Here is a 14249-nt window from a genome sequence, read left to right as displayed (position 1 = left end):
TACCCGCAATAGCCAATGAGAGTGAGCAAGCGTCACCTACCGGACGTTGCGTGCCTTCTATAGCTAAAACCTGGCAGTCACAAACATGCCATGAAAGCAGAATAGATCACCCATATTTTTTGTTATACTTTGTTTTTCACTGTGAAACAGAACACACACCGGGAGAGCCAGCTGACAACATCGATTGACATTTTTTTTTTTTTTTGTGTAGTCACGTTTGATTTCGCGGGTCTCCGTGAGATCTCGTGTCACTGTGAAATTGTTCCTACAATCGACAAGTGTGTGGTCTCGTGGTCTGGTCGAATCGTCTAGTGTGTGCGTTCAGAGGATTATGAGTCTAAATATTGGTTGAAACTGTCTTCTTGTGTGTGGTCAACAAAGGATGCAAAGCATTGTTAAATGGGAGGGTCTAACCTACAGAGAATTGCTCTTGTGACAGCTGCTGTTGACGTGGCAGTAACGTTTGTGCTGGACTTTTAAAAAAGTTATTTTCAACAGTCTGAAAACAAAACAGTGAAGTGTTTAATGTTAGACATTTGATGTTGAAACCCATAAAAGGTTTTTCTCTCAAAAAATCCTATTGTCACCAGCGTGCAATGAATCTTGGGATAATCTGGGCTGGGAGGGATCCATCTGTTGTTTCCTTTGTGGTCTGGTAAATGAAGAATGCATATCGAGGCTGCATTTTAAGGAGCCTTCAAATTGGAACAGCCTTGAGGCCGGGACAAACTAAGCCAGGCCTGGTTCTATGGGGGTGTTAGAGGGTGCTAAGCACCCTCAAAGAAATCAAAAGCATCCTCAGATAAAGCTGTAATAATGGCATTTTATTGCAGATTTGGCAAACTATCCAGTGCGTTATGGTTTGCGCTCTGGAGATCGATTTCTATGGCCGTTTCTCAAATGGCAGGCTGCATCCTCCGGAGGTCGCATTTGCAGGATGCATACGTCATCAAGTCTGGTTTATTTCAGTTAACTGAGCATTATATTCGCGAGTCATAAGCATATTACAACAATTTACGCTTAACTAAGAATAATGGTCAAATTTACAACTGTTAATATTCCAAAATGAGATCTTCATTATGACGTATGCATCCTACAAATGCGACCTCTGGAAGGATGCAGCCTATCACAGAGATATCTGTTGATTTCTTGAATCAGAAGCGTTTAAGTTAGAAATCACTCACTGCTCAAATCGTTGGGGTTTTTTAGTTCAGGTATTGTGTTCAACATAAATCATCTCAATATAACAAAGTGTTGACACGATGTAAATAAGAGATTCGTTGTGCAGCATAGAGAACTTTATTGATAATAATGTATCTTTGTGAGATCGTGATGAACTAAGATGAGTTACAGCTTTTTAGTAATTATGAACTGAGCGCTCTTTGCGCCATAGCAATGGACGCCACTAGTATCTAATATATATATATATATATATATATATATATATATATATATATATATATATATATACTAAAGGAAAATGAATAACATAACTGATATTCAAAATGGTAAGCAAGTGCTGCTTGGTTTTTGGTTTCTCCTTTTGAATTACGAATATATACTAGTGATAGCTGCTGATGTAGACAGCTAATTCCTCTCACGTGACACAGAACTGTTAGTTAGTTTGTTAGTTTGCAGTCTGTTATAGTCTTATGCACCCGCAAAAGCCCTTACAACAACGACATGGACTTTATTTTTATTATAATACCCTTCATTTCCTTTATATATCCGTGTTGTTCATGAAATGTAACACTGCATTTTCATGTAATCCCAATGCCATATTGTGTCATGTTTATCAAAAAGTAATGTCATATAGCATGTTTTTTTTGTATTTTCCTATCATGCAATTTATATGGTTACATAACTGCAGTTTAGTTGTTGAATATTCTTTTCTAAATGCATAGAAAGGACTTGGGGACAACATTTAGTTTACCTTTCCCTCGTTTATACTGTATAACAGAATATAATGATTTAAATTAAATAATGTTCTCTAAATAAAGCACAGAATCACATTATATTTTTAAAATTGTTTGATTTCATTTTCAAAAAAGAAAAAAGGCATACATAATTTGTTCTGTGAAAATGTATTCTGTTCCCTTTCCTTTAGCAAACACTGTAGGCCTGTTTAATTCACTTGTGCATGATACATTCATCTAACCCACTAAGACGGACTGCTTTTGTTTGGTGTTATCAAAAGCTTGATTTGTAACCCTGACTTGTGATATAGGCCACTAGTTGGACTGACTCACACATTTTTGCCAGTTCATAGATTTATGGGCATTTTCTTTTTTATGTATAGTTTTACATTTAATATAGGGAGAAATGTGTAACCAAAGTTTTTACATGATTCATAATTTGTGCTGTGCTTCTCAATGACCTGTGTGACCATTTCAGTAAGAGACCATGTGCTAAGCGTAAAAACAACAAATGATCAATATGAGTCAGATCAAAATGACATGACAGGAAACAAAGTCAAACAGTGAACACACTGACAGGAAACAAAATCAAACAGTGAACACACTGATGTCAGAAGAGTTTGGTTCAAATATTTTCAATGTTATAATAAGATAAAGGGTTTTTCTAAACCATGGGTAGAAAAGGCCATATATGATGGGGTTTAAGGTTGAGTTAATGTAGCCTAACCAGACAAATGCTTCAAAGACAACAAAAGGAGTGGAAAAGTTGATATAAGGATCCATCATAGAGTTAATAAAAAACGGCAGCCAACAAATAATAAAAGCACCCACGACCACACCAAGAGTTTTTGCTGCTTTGCGTTCAGATCGTCGAGAGCTTTTAAACGTGCTCTCATTTTCATGATGGTTCGTCTCACCGATTGTTCTAATGTGCTTTCTTGCAACTACAAATATTCTTGCATACAGTCCAATCATGACAGAACAAGGCAAGAAAAAGGTTAGTAATGTGTCTAAAACTGACCACAGTGCATTGAAAAACAAAGTGCAGCTTCCCATACAGTATATTGTTTCAATAAAATCCTCCAGTCCTTCCACATTTGCTTTTGAGTACACTAAGCCATAAGAATATAATGCAGCTATGCTCCAACTTATCATCACCGTGACCCATGCGACAGGTATGGTTATTCTTGTAGGATACTGAAGTGGATAACAAACAGCCTGATGTCGATCAATAGCAATAAAAATGAGATGAAAAATAGACGCTGATGTGAGAAACAGGTCAAAACTTGAATGCAGCAAACAGAAGACATCTCCATAATACCAGCAGCCATCTACAGAACGGATCATACCAAAAGGCATGACCACCAGTCCAAGCAGCAGATCCGCTAGAGCCAGAGACATCACCAAGATGTTAGTGGGAGTCTGGAGCTGTTTGAAGTGTGCGATGGAGATGATGACAACCAAATTTCCTAGAATGGTCACAATCATCGCAGACACCAACAGAAGATACACCACAGTCTGAGTGGAAACATGATGTGTGCCTTTAAGACAAGAGTTGTTCACTGCAGGAAAACAAAACTGAGCGGGATCATATTCTTGTGATGATAAATCCATCCTCTCAGTTTCAGAAAACTAGAACCTATAAAGTGCTGTTTTATTTAGTCTAGACAGGTCTTTAAATATTCTCCATGCTCTTTTCTGACCCTCCCACATCATCACAGAGTACCAAATGACAATGAAGCACTCATTAAAAATTAAGAAAATACAGTATGCAGTCTTAAGTTATATTATTTAAATATTCTGGTTTGTCCATTAATCAGAAATGATTTGTCTTATACAAGTATATTTTAAATAAAATTGTGATTGTCATATAAATGAAAGCTACGCCATTTATTTCATGACAAAGGTGAAAAATTAATTATTTAACAAAAAATCTCTGGAAGTGAACACCCATGATCTGAATTACTGTCACTAAGATGAATAAGAATATAGTCAGGCTACTGACAACTAAGTGAAAAATTTAATGACATGTTTGTGATTTGATTCAGTTCTGATCTCAATTTGATTAAATTTTGATTCTTTGGATGTACTGTCACATTTATGATCTGTTTTAGTTTAGTTTTCTGTGTTTCCTTCATCCTACCTGCGTTATATTCCCTTGTTACTTTGTCTGCTATCATTTTGGATTTGTGTTTTGTTGTGCCTTTTGCTTATGTGGATTATTAAAAGAACTCTTTTGATTATACTCCTATATTATACTATAGACTCGTAACAGAATAGCGGACCCTCAAGTGAGTAAAATTAGCTGTGTTTTTCTTTGTTTATTTTTATTTTTATACCGTTCCTCTCCTGGAATGGACATCCTAGCTGTCCAACTCCTGTGCCTGGAGCAACAGGACCGTTCGCTGGAGGACCATACCAGGGACTTTTTAGATCTGGCATGCCTTACACACTTCCTGGACCGTTTGCATTAGCGAACGGTCCTGAGGAGGATTTCGCCACTTTCGTGGAGTGGGTGCTGGAGAGAAATGGACTGTATTTCTGCGTCTGCCCCACCGAGAAAGTCATCTCCAGCCACACTCACGAACCAGAGACCAGTCAGCTGTCATCCCGCTGCATGGAGCCACTACCTGAGCCCACCGCAGACGGAGATCCTGAGCCCGCCGTGACTGAGCCTCAAGCATCGTCTAACCAAGTGCGTGAGACGGCAACATCATCGGTCCCCGAGGGAGTTTTGGTGGTGATCGAGGGCTTGGAGGGAAGCCCTGCCCACACCCCCGCAACTAAGGGTGAGCTGCAACTGGTTTCTGGGAACCATATTGAGGAACTAATGGACATCTTTGAAATGGACCTTATAGACTGGTTTGGGGAGGTATTACCCAGTGATCCTGAATCTCCTGCATCTCCGCTGGTTCTGTCCAGCCCTGAATCTCCTGCATCTCCGCTGGTTCCACCCAGCTCATGTCCTCCTGTGTTCCCTCCCAACCTCCCTCTCCCACCTCCTCTTAAACCAGCCAGTTCCTCATCTCCATCTCTGCTGGTGCCTATCAGTCCCTCAGCTCACCCTCAGTCAGCGCCAGCTGAGCGCTCTGATCCACCGTCTCGGGACTTCCAGCCTCCAGCTCTCCCCAGGCGTGCGGATCCGCTGTCTAAACCGCCAGCCTCCGAGCCCTGGACTACACTTCGGTCCATCGACTCATCAGCTCCGCCTTGGCTCCTGCTCCCTCGTCTCCGCCATGGCAGTCATCCCAGTGGTTCCAGCGGGCTCCCTCGTCCCTCCGGCTCCACCTTGGTCAGTCGTCGACCATCCGCCACCTCAGGACTGTCCCTCCGGCTCTGTCAGGCTCCTCCTTCCCCTTGGCCCCCTCAGTCGCACTGGTTCCAAAGCAGCCTTGCGGACCCCTGCCTCCGCCTCGATCGCCTGAGTATTCAGCTTCACCTATGCCCGTCGGATCCTCAATTTCGCCCTGGCTCTCCGTCTGCTCTGCTCCATCCTGGGCTCCTCGTCCATCGGCTCAGTCTCCGTCAGTCGGTCCCCTGGTGTTGTCGGTCCCATCTCCACCATGGCTCCTCCCACCGTCTGGATTTCCTCCTGCTCCGGGCTCCTCCCTGGCTTCTCCCACCCACCTCTCCCCCATGGACTTATTTTTTTTGGACACTTTTTTTGTTTCTGCCCATTCCCTTGGTTCCTCCTGAACCCCCACCCTCTCTCCTCTGTCACATTTATGATCCGTTTTAGTATAGTTTTCTGTGTTTCCATCATCCTACCTAGTTAGTTGCCATGATTAGTTAATTAGCTCCACACCTGTTTCTGTTTCTCCCTAATTGCTCAGTATTTATAGCCTGTGTTCTCCCTTGTTACTTAGTCTGCTGTTGTTTTGGATTTGTGTCTGGTTGTGCCTTTTTGCTTATGTGGATTATTAAAAGAACTCTTTTGATTATACTCCTACATGCGCTTTGTTTAGCACACCAGCACATAACATACACATGAGGTACAGCACAGTGTTTCTCAATAAAAAAAATATCTAACTAATAAGCTATAATAATAATAATAATAATTCATTACATTTATATAGCGCTTTTCTGCTTTCCTAAGCACTCAAAGCGCTCTACATTGTGAGGGGTGGTGTCTCCTCGTCCACCACCAGTGTGCAGCATCCACCTGGATGATGCGACGGCAGCCATAGTGCGCCAGAACGCCCACCACACACCAGTTTACTGGTGGAGAGGTGACAGAGTGATGAAGCCAATCAGTGTAAGTAAAATCACTATACAGTAAATGTTACTATAATATTAAAGGATAAAATTAACAACTGATTTGTCTAGAAACATTTAAATTGCATCAAAGGCAGTTGGTTTACTACTACTAATAATGTGTTAATCTATAATTATGTTTCTACTCTGATTTGTTTTTTGAAATTTAAACGGTGGCTTTCTTAAGAGCTTGTTTTCATGACACATTAATTGAAAGAATTTGACATTAAATATTTAAGAACAGTTTAAAAAGTAATGAATATGTAATATTGTCATGAATCCTGTCTGTGGTCTTCCGTCTGTTCGCCACTAGAGGTCACCTTTGCATTATATTGACTCTCACACCACACAGTGTTACACATCACCCTGGACTACATTTCCCATGTTCCATTGCATGGATTGGACTCACCTGCAGCCAATCACACATACCCTATATTACACCCAATCAGACCCTTCTCAAACTGCCAAGTATTGTTTAGCATTTATCACTGTATTAGTCGATAGCTACTTTACGGAGCCAGTTCCCTGTCTTAGTTCCTAGTTCTAGTCAAAGTCTAGTCACGTCATCTTGCCTTATTGCCTGTTGTCCTTATCCTCTGCCTGTCATGGATTACTCTGTTTCTTGCCGTTTCGGAGTCTGTATGCCCCTGCCTGGAATATTGCCGTGTACCTGGATTATCTCTCTTTGTCTTGCCCTGTTGGATTACGTTCACCGTCGATTGATCCACGCCTGTGTACTGGACTACTCTTTTGTCTTGCCCTCAATATACCTGTGTGCCTTTGTCTGACCCTAGACTGTTTCATTACCTATTCTCTGTTTAATAAAAGCTTTGCACATGGATCTGCACACTTCCTCTGTTGACTCTGTTACAAATATAGAGCATAGTATTATCAAAACACTTTCTAGAGTTCAATTTTCTAGCTATCAAGTTGAGGTACACTGAATGACTTTCCTGAGGTAAAGGTAACATTATGTGACATTGTTTGCAAGCTTTACTGATGTCTTTCTGCAGTTAAAATGCTGATTACATGAGACACAATACATTTGAATAAGTTATACTCTCTTTCAACATACCTTCTGATGTTCATGTTTATTTTGTGCTATTACTAGCAGGGGCAGACTTAACATATAGGCTAAGCGAGGTAAGCGGCCGCTTAGAGCCCCGGGGAATCAAGGGCCACATGTGATATTGATGAAACATGGGCCGTGGCTCGTGACCACGCCCTGCCCTGGTTCCTTTCTTCTCGGAAGTACACGAGGAGCTGATGAAGTCGTGGACGGCCGCTTTTTACGGCCAGAAGCGGCTTGTCTGCCTCCCCCATCCTCGCTATCCTCGATGGCGGGGTGGCTAGGGGGTACGTTGACATTCCCCAGGTAGAGAGTGCGGTTGCAGTGCACCTGTGCCTGCAAAACGCAGCCACTTAGAAGAATCGTCCTCGTCTCCCGTCCAAAGCCTGTAAGCTGTCGGCCGCTCTCGCGGCCAAACCTTACAGCGCTGCGGGCCAAGCCACCTCTGCTCTGCATGCCATGGCTATCCTGCGAGTACACCAAGCCAAGGCATTAAAATGCACGAGGGTAGTACCAACCCGAGGTTGAAACAAGATCTGCGCTCGGCAGTCGCTTGGGAAGGTGCTGTCCACACTTGTGGTCCAAGAGCGCCATCTATGGCTCAGCCTTGTTGAGCAGAGCGATCATCAAAGTGTGCTTTCTCGACGCTCTCGTCTCCCAGGCTGGACTGTTCGGCGACACTGTAGAGTATTGTGCCCAGCAGTTAGGCCATCTAACACATCTTACCCTGGCGTGATGCACCATCTGCCACCGCTCTGCCGCAGGGCAAGCCCCAGTCTGCTGGTCGCCGTGGGCGCCCTCCTGTGTCCTCCAGAGCTGCTCTGCCCCGTGCTGAATCATCACCTAGGCCGGCGCGTCGAGCCTTTCGTGGAAGCTTCCCCGTGTTCCAGCTACCCCCGATATCATCCAAGGAGGCAAAAAAGCGGCCCTGACACAGGCAACCCGGAGATGTGGGAAGCTGCTCGATCTCAGGAGATGGCGAGGACAGTGCTGCTCCTTCCCCCGAAGGAGGGCAGGGGGAGAATCTCAACAAACCCAACCATATGCCTTCAGAACACTTGGGCCCAGTTTCACAGACAGGGCTTAGGTTAAGCCAGGATTTAGCCATAGTTCAATTAGGACATTTACAGTTGGGCAAAAAAGTATTTAGTCAGCCACCAATTGTGCAAGTTCTCCCATTTAAAAAGATGAGAGAGGCCTGTAATTTTCATCATAGGTACACTTCAACTATGAGAGACAGAATGGGGGGAAAGATTCCAGGAAATCACGTTGTCTGATTTTTAAAGAATTTATTTGAAAATTATGGTGGAAAATAAGTATTTGGTCAATAACAAAAGTTCATCTCAATACTTTGTTATATACACTTTGTTGGCAATGACAGAGGTCAAACGTTTTCTGTAAGTCTTCACAAGGTTTTCACACACTGTTGCTGGTATTTTGGCCCAATCCTCTATGCAGATCTCCTCTAGAACAGTGATGTTTTGGGGCTGTCGCTGGGCAACACGGACTTTCAACTCCCTCCAAAGATTTTCTATGGGGTTGAGATCTGGAGACTGGCTAGGCCACTCCAGGACCTTGAAATGCTTCTTACGAAGCCACTCCTTCGTTGCCCGGGCGGTGTGTTTGGGATCATTGTCATGCTTGAAGACCCAGCCACGTTTCATCTTCAATGCCCTTGCTGATGGAAGGAGGTTTTCACTCAAAATCTCACCATACATGGCCCCATTCATTCTTTCCTTTACACGGATCAGTCGTCCTGGTCCCTTTGCAGAAAAACAGCCCCAAAGCATGCTGTTTCCACCCCCATGCTTCACAGTAGGTATGGTGTTCTTTGGATACAACTCAGCATTCTTTCTCCTCCAAACACGACGAGTTGAGTTTTTACCAAAAAGTTCTATTTTGGTTTCATCTGACCATATGACATTCTGCCAATCCTCTTCTGGATCATCCAAATGCTCTCTAGCAAACTTCAGACGGGCCCGGACATGTGCTGGCTTAAGCAGAGGGACACGTCTGGCACTGCAGGATTTGAGTCCCTGGCGGCGTAGTGTGTTACTGATGGTAGCCTTTGTTACTTTGGTACCAGCTCTCTACAGGTCATTCACTAGGTCCCCCCGTGTGGTTCTGGGATTTTTGCTCACCGTTCTTGTGATCATTTTGACCCCATGCGGTGAGATCTTGCGTGGAGCCCCAGATCGAGGGAGATTATCAGTGTTCTTGTATGTCTTCCATTTTCTAATAATTGCTCCCACAGTTGATTTCTCCACACCAAGCTGCTTGCCTATTGCAGATTCAGTCTTCCCAGCCTGGTGCAGGTCTACAATTTTGTTTCTTGTGTCCTTCGACAGCTCTTTGGTCTTGGCCATAGTGGAGTTTGGAGTGTGACTGTTTGAGGTTGTGGACAGGTGTCTTTTATACTGATAACGAGTTCAAACAGGTGCCATTAATACAGGTAACGAGTGGAGGACAGAGGAGTTTTTACAGAGGAATTTACCAATTAATTCATTAAAAATCCTACAATGTGATTTCCTGGATTCTTTCCCCCCCTTCTGTCTCTCATAGTTGAAGTGTGCTTATGATGAAAATTACTGGCCTCTCTCATGTTTTTAAGTGGGAGAACTTGCACAATTGGTGGCTGACTAAATACTTTTTTGCCCAACTGTAAGTAGCTTTTATAAATATGCCTTAGATAAAAACATTACTGCTGTGCATCTTGTGGCAAAACAATGAATCTGAAATATTTTAAGATCACTCAGTCAGTGCAAGTTTCTTTCAGCTGAAATAGCATTTTAGTCTGGGACTATAGCCTTAAGCCTTGCCTATGAAACCGGGGGTTGGAATATGGATGGGATGCATGGGATAATGTTTGTTTGTAAAAAGACTGAAGAAGGTTACAATTTATTAAATTGACAAGTGCAAGTTTTTTTTTTTTTGTAATCTGAAAAAATAAGATAGCCTGATATATAGCTTTAGAACAGCATCAGGTTGACTAATTATTTACTGGTTGTGAAGGGATAAAGCAAGCAAAATCAGGGTTAGGCGTAAAAGAACACATAATTATTGTTTTGGGTCCCCATATCTGGAATTTTCTTAGGGCCCCCAAATCACTAAGGCTGTGTCCAAATTCAGGGTCTGCATCCTTCGGAGTACTCATTTGAAGGATGTTACGTCACAGCGCCGCGACGAAGGCTGTCCAAATTCGTAGGATCCTTCAAATGCGGCCTACAAATACGTCCTCCTTTTCCCCGAATTGGAAGGATGGGTGTGGTCACGGCCGTAGCCAGCTATGAGGTCACCGAGGTCCGGACCTCGGTCATTTTTTATATTCAAAAATAAAATGTCAAGCTCTCTGAATGATTATTTAGCCGTTTAAACCACCTCATATCACATGAGTGTTTGCAATTCATGTTGCTGCGAGAAGCTAACGCAGTGAACGGGGCTTGAGAGCGCTTTGAGTGAGAGCGCGGGTGCAGTCTCCGTTTGTTGCCAGATCCACCTATTATACGTGTTTTGTGACTCGTTTTTCCAATTTATTGTGACACTTTGGGACGTTTATAAAGTGGAAAGTTGAACGTTAGTGTTAGTGATATATTCTTATTTACAAAACACAAGCTTTGAACTTATTTCGGATATCTTTTTCTTTCTTTTTGTAATTGCTTGTTTTTCGTAGCAATATCTGGCAACATTGTACATTCATAAAAAAAGCTTATAGACAATCTGTAATTTAATTGCTGACAGGAAGATACCACAATCGGTAAGACAAACGCAGTGATCATCGTTAATATCTGAAAGAAATGTATAACACTATCAAAAACAATAGCATAATACAAATCTGTTTGTAACAGAATGAAATGGGCTACTATGCCAAATAACGTTAACGTTACTGGCCAGCAGACGTCTCATGCTCTTTAGTTAACCTTAAGTCATCAAAAAACATTAATTAAAGCAGTGTTTCTCAACTGGTGGGTCGCAAAAACGTTTTGAGTGGGTCGCGGAGTGTGCAGTCAAAGAAACAACAAACGTAATTCTGTTTTTTCTGACGCTAGACTATTATTTTGAAAGACGTGCTTGAAAGCGGTTGACTCTTCTAAAAGTAGGCCTACCTGAGAAAAACGCTTTTTCCTCATTCAGTATCTACGGTCAAATCAGATGTTGTCAAGTTTTATGTCGGTGTCATTATTCTAACGTTATTTTTATAACTTGTTATAAAATAAAAATTCCCTCACCTAAAAAAAAAAAAAAAAAAAAGAACTTTCCAGTCCTGTCAGTCATACTGTGCTGGTTGCGCGCACTCTTCCATTACACCGCAAATTTACCATGGTAACAGACCTTAACCCTCAAAATGCCACTTTTTTTTCACTGTGTTTTTTTGTAATGTATTTCTAAATGACTGTGGTCTCATCACATACCAACTTATTAACAAAAACTGTTTTGGAACTGCTACCTTACCTTTACCTGTTACCTTATACCTCATTCTCATCAGTATGTGCATTTTCTTATATACAGTGTGTATGTGTGTACATTTATATACATATATATATATATATATATATATATATATATATATATATATATATGCAGTGCTCGAATTGAATCAAGTCTTATGGGGGGTCCCGGATCCCCCCAGCCCCCCTTCAATTCGAGCAGTGTATATATGTGTATATATATGTGTATATATATATATATATATATATATATATATATATATATATATATATATATATATATATATATATATATATGCAAAAGCCTCTAAGTGCCATCTGAAAATTTCTTCTAGAATGGACATTTTTATCAAGCTCGTATATTTAAGTTCAGTAATTTCACTTAAATGTCAATTAATAGGTCATTTTAATTGTAATTTAAGTGAAATTACTGAACTTAAATATACGAGCTTGATAAAAATGATCATTCTAGAAGAAATTTTCAGACGGCATATATATATATATATATATGTCAATTTCCAAAAAAAAAGGGTCGCAGCTTAATGTCCATGGTAAAATGTGGGTTCAATGGCCTAACCAGTTGACAACCACTGCATTAGAGCACAGCCAAAGTTATTATTACTTATCCATATAGCAATGTTTATTATGGAAATCTATTACAGTAATCAGTATTGTTACATAACCCATTGTGATGCAATAAAGAAGGTCTAATTTAACAATGTTTATCCTCCAAAACAGACAGAACAGAGAGAGTGTAGAATGGCAAAAAGGTTCCGGCAAAATACATTAGATGTATTTCTTAAAAAAAAGCCTAAATTGAAAGACACACACACACACACACACAAACACGCGCACACACACACAGAGAAACACTATAGCAAATAGCCTGTAAATAGTTTGTAACATGTAAAACATTATATTGAATAAAAAATATTTCACAATCATCTACATGTCTGTCTATTTTGAAGTTTAGGCTATATGTAGTACATTTGTGGGTGTTATTATAGCACAATTCTTAACACCTTACTTCGGACCTCACTAATTTTCAAACCCTGGTTACGGCCTTGGGTGTGGTGGATCCTTTCCCGTCCTACCTATCCCATAATCCTTTTCGGCAGAGCGTAATGGCGGACGAAGCGAGCGGTAGCGGAGTGGGAGAGGAGTTTCTCTGACAAAACAAGCTAAAGTTTATGTTTCGGCTCAATGAATTTGTAGGAGAAATTAGTAGAATACTTAAAAACAAATAAAAATAGGCTATAATGGCTTACCTGGATGTGACTGTCTTGTAGTCTGATATAAAAAACTCTCCGACAACGAGCAAAGAAAGTATTTAATTTATTTAATTGCTTTATTTCTTCCAAAAGAATTAAAATGAGGAGAATAACTCTGTGTTTGTCCATTTTCCCGCTTCTTGCTTGGCGCTGTCACGGTTGCTAGGCGACAGGATATAGGGTAAGGGAGGGAACTGAAAGAAGGGTAGGCTGTCCAAATTCACAAACACCGACTTCCGGGTTTTGCGGACGTCGGAGGATCCCTCCTCCTTCAACCGAGTAGGAAGGATCCTAAGGAGGATGCAGACCCTGAATTTGGACACAGCCTAAGTCCACCTCTGATTACTAGTCGCAAAGAGGAAGAGATGATTGGTTCACATGAGCCAATGACATGAGGTGGATACTGCATTCTGTGGCACTATAGAGTGCCAATGCAGTATTTATTATTTACATTTCAGGATGAAATAAAATCTGAAAGACTTACCGCACATATTGTGATTTATTGGATGGGATGCACGCTCCAAATAACTAATGTTTAGTACAGTTTTGTTCACACATTACCTGAGAACAGCAAACTAAGACAGATTTTCGGGATTTAAGAATTGATATCAGTTCATAAAAATCTATTAAAATGCAGAAATCTATTTCAAGCCAGCCCAATTAAGAATGCTAATGGATTCCTTGGTCATAAAAGGCTTTTATAGAAATTGGTTGAATCGTACTGAATATATAAACTACTGAATAAGTGTGCCTTAAGCTTCACACAAGCATTCCACTTTTATACGTGACTTAAAATCTGAATTTTTGAAATGTTTGAACCATCAAATCAGAATTCAGCTAATTTTTCATTATTTGGAAGGCACTATGTATTTAATGTTATTCATAAGGCACAGTGTGCCAGAATTCCTTTATTTTTGCTCATGTTTTCCTCATATACTGAATGAAGGGACAGTTTTTGGACCTATAGGGCCTATATATCTATGAATGTTATTTCAAGCACCACAATGATATATCACTATAGATGTGACACAACACATACACATTTGTGCTTGACACATTCACTTATGCTAAGATGGACTGCATTTAGTTTTTGATTTTCAAAAAAGTTGAGTTTTTTTATGTTTTATGTAGGCCTATTTTGCCAGGATACAAAGTCAAATAGATCATCTTTTAATTTTGCACATAAAACACATGCAATTTACTTTGTTAATACAATTTGCACGTTTCATTGGAAATGATTTCAGTAAGTATAAAAATATCAACTGTTGTCCAATACATAGAGACTGAAATTAAA

General features: G+C 40.8%; 1 protein-coding gene across 1 annotated transcript; it reads right to left on the bottom strand.

Moving 5' to 3' along the window:
• Positions 1–2504: 2504 nt before the first annotated feature.
• On the bottom strand, positions 2505–3530 carry LOC306843897 (trace amine-associated receptor 13c-like; the record flags this gene model as incomplete). The annotated part of the gene is made up of 1 exon (XM_079375603.1): positions 2505–3530. The coding sequence occupies one exon, from the start codon at positions 3528–3530 to the stop codon at positions 2505–2507; it is 1026 nt and encodes a 341-aa protein (XP_079231729.1).
• Positions 3531–14249: the final 10719 nt, after the last annotated feature.

The sequence above is a fragment of the Barbus barbus genome (genome assembly GCF_936440315.1).
Source record: "Barbus barbus genome assembly, chromosome: 24".
Classification (NCBI taxonomy): Eukaryota; Metazoa; Chordata; class Actinopteri; order Cypriniformes; family Cyprinidae; genus Barbus; species Barbus barbus.
The sequence above is the reverse complement of the archived record's forward strand: the minus strand, read 5'-3'. Positions and strand labels throughout refer to the sequence as shown.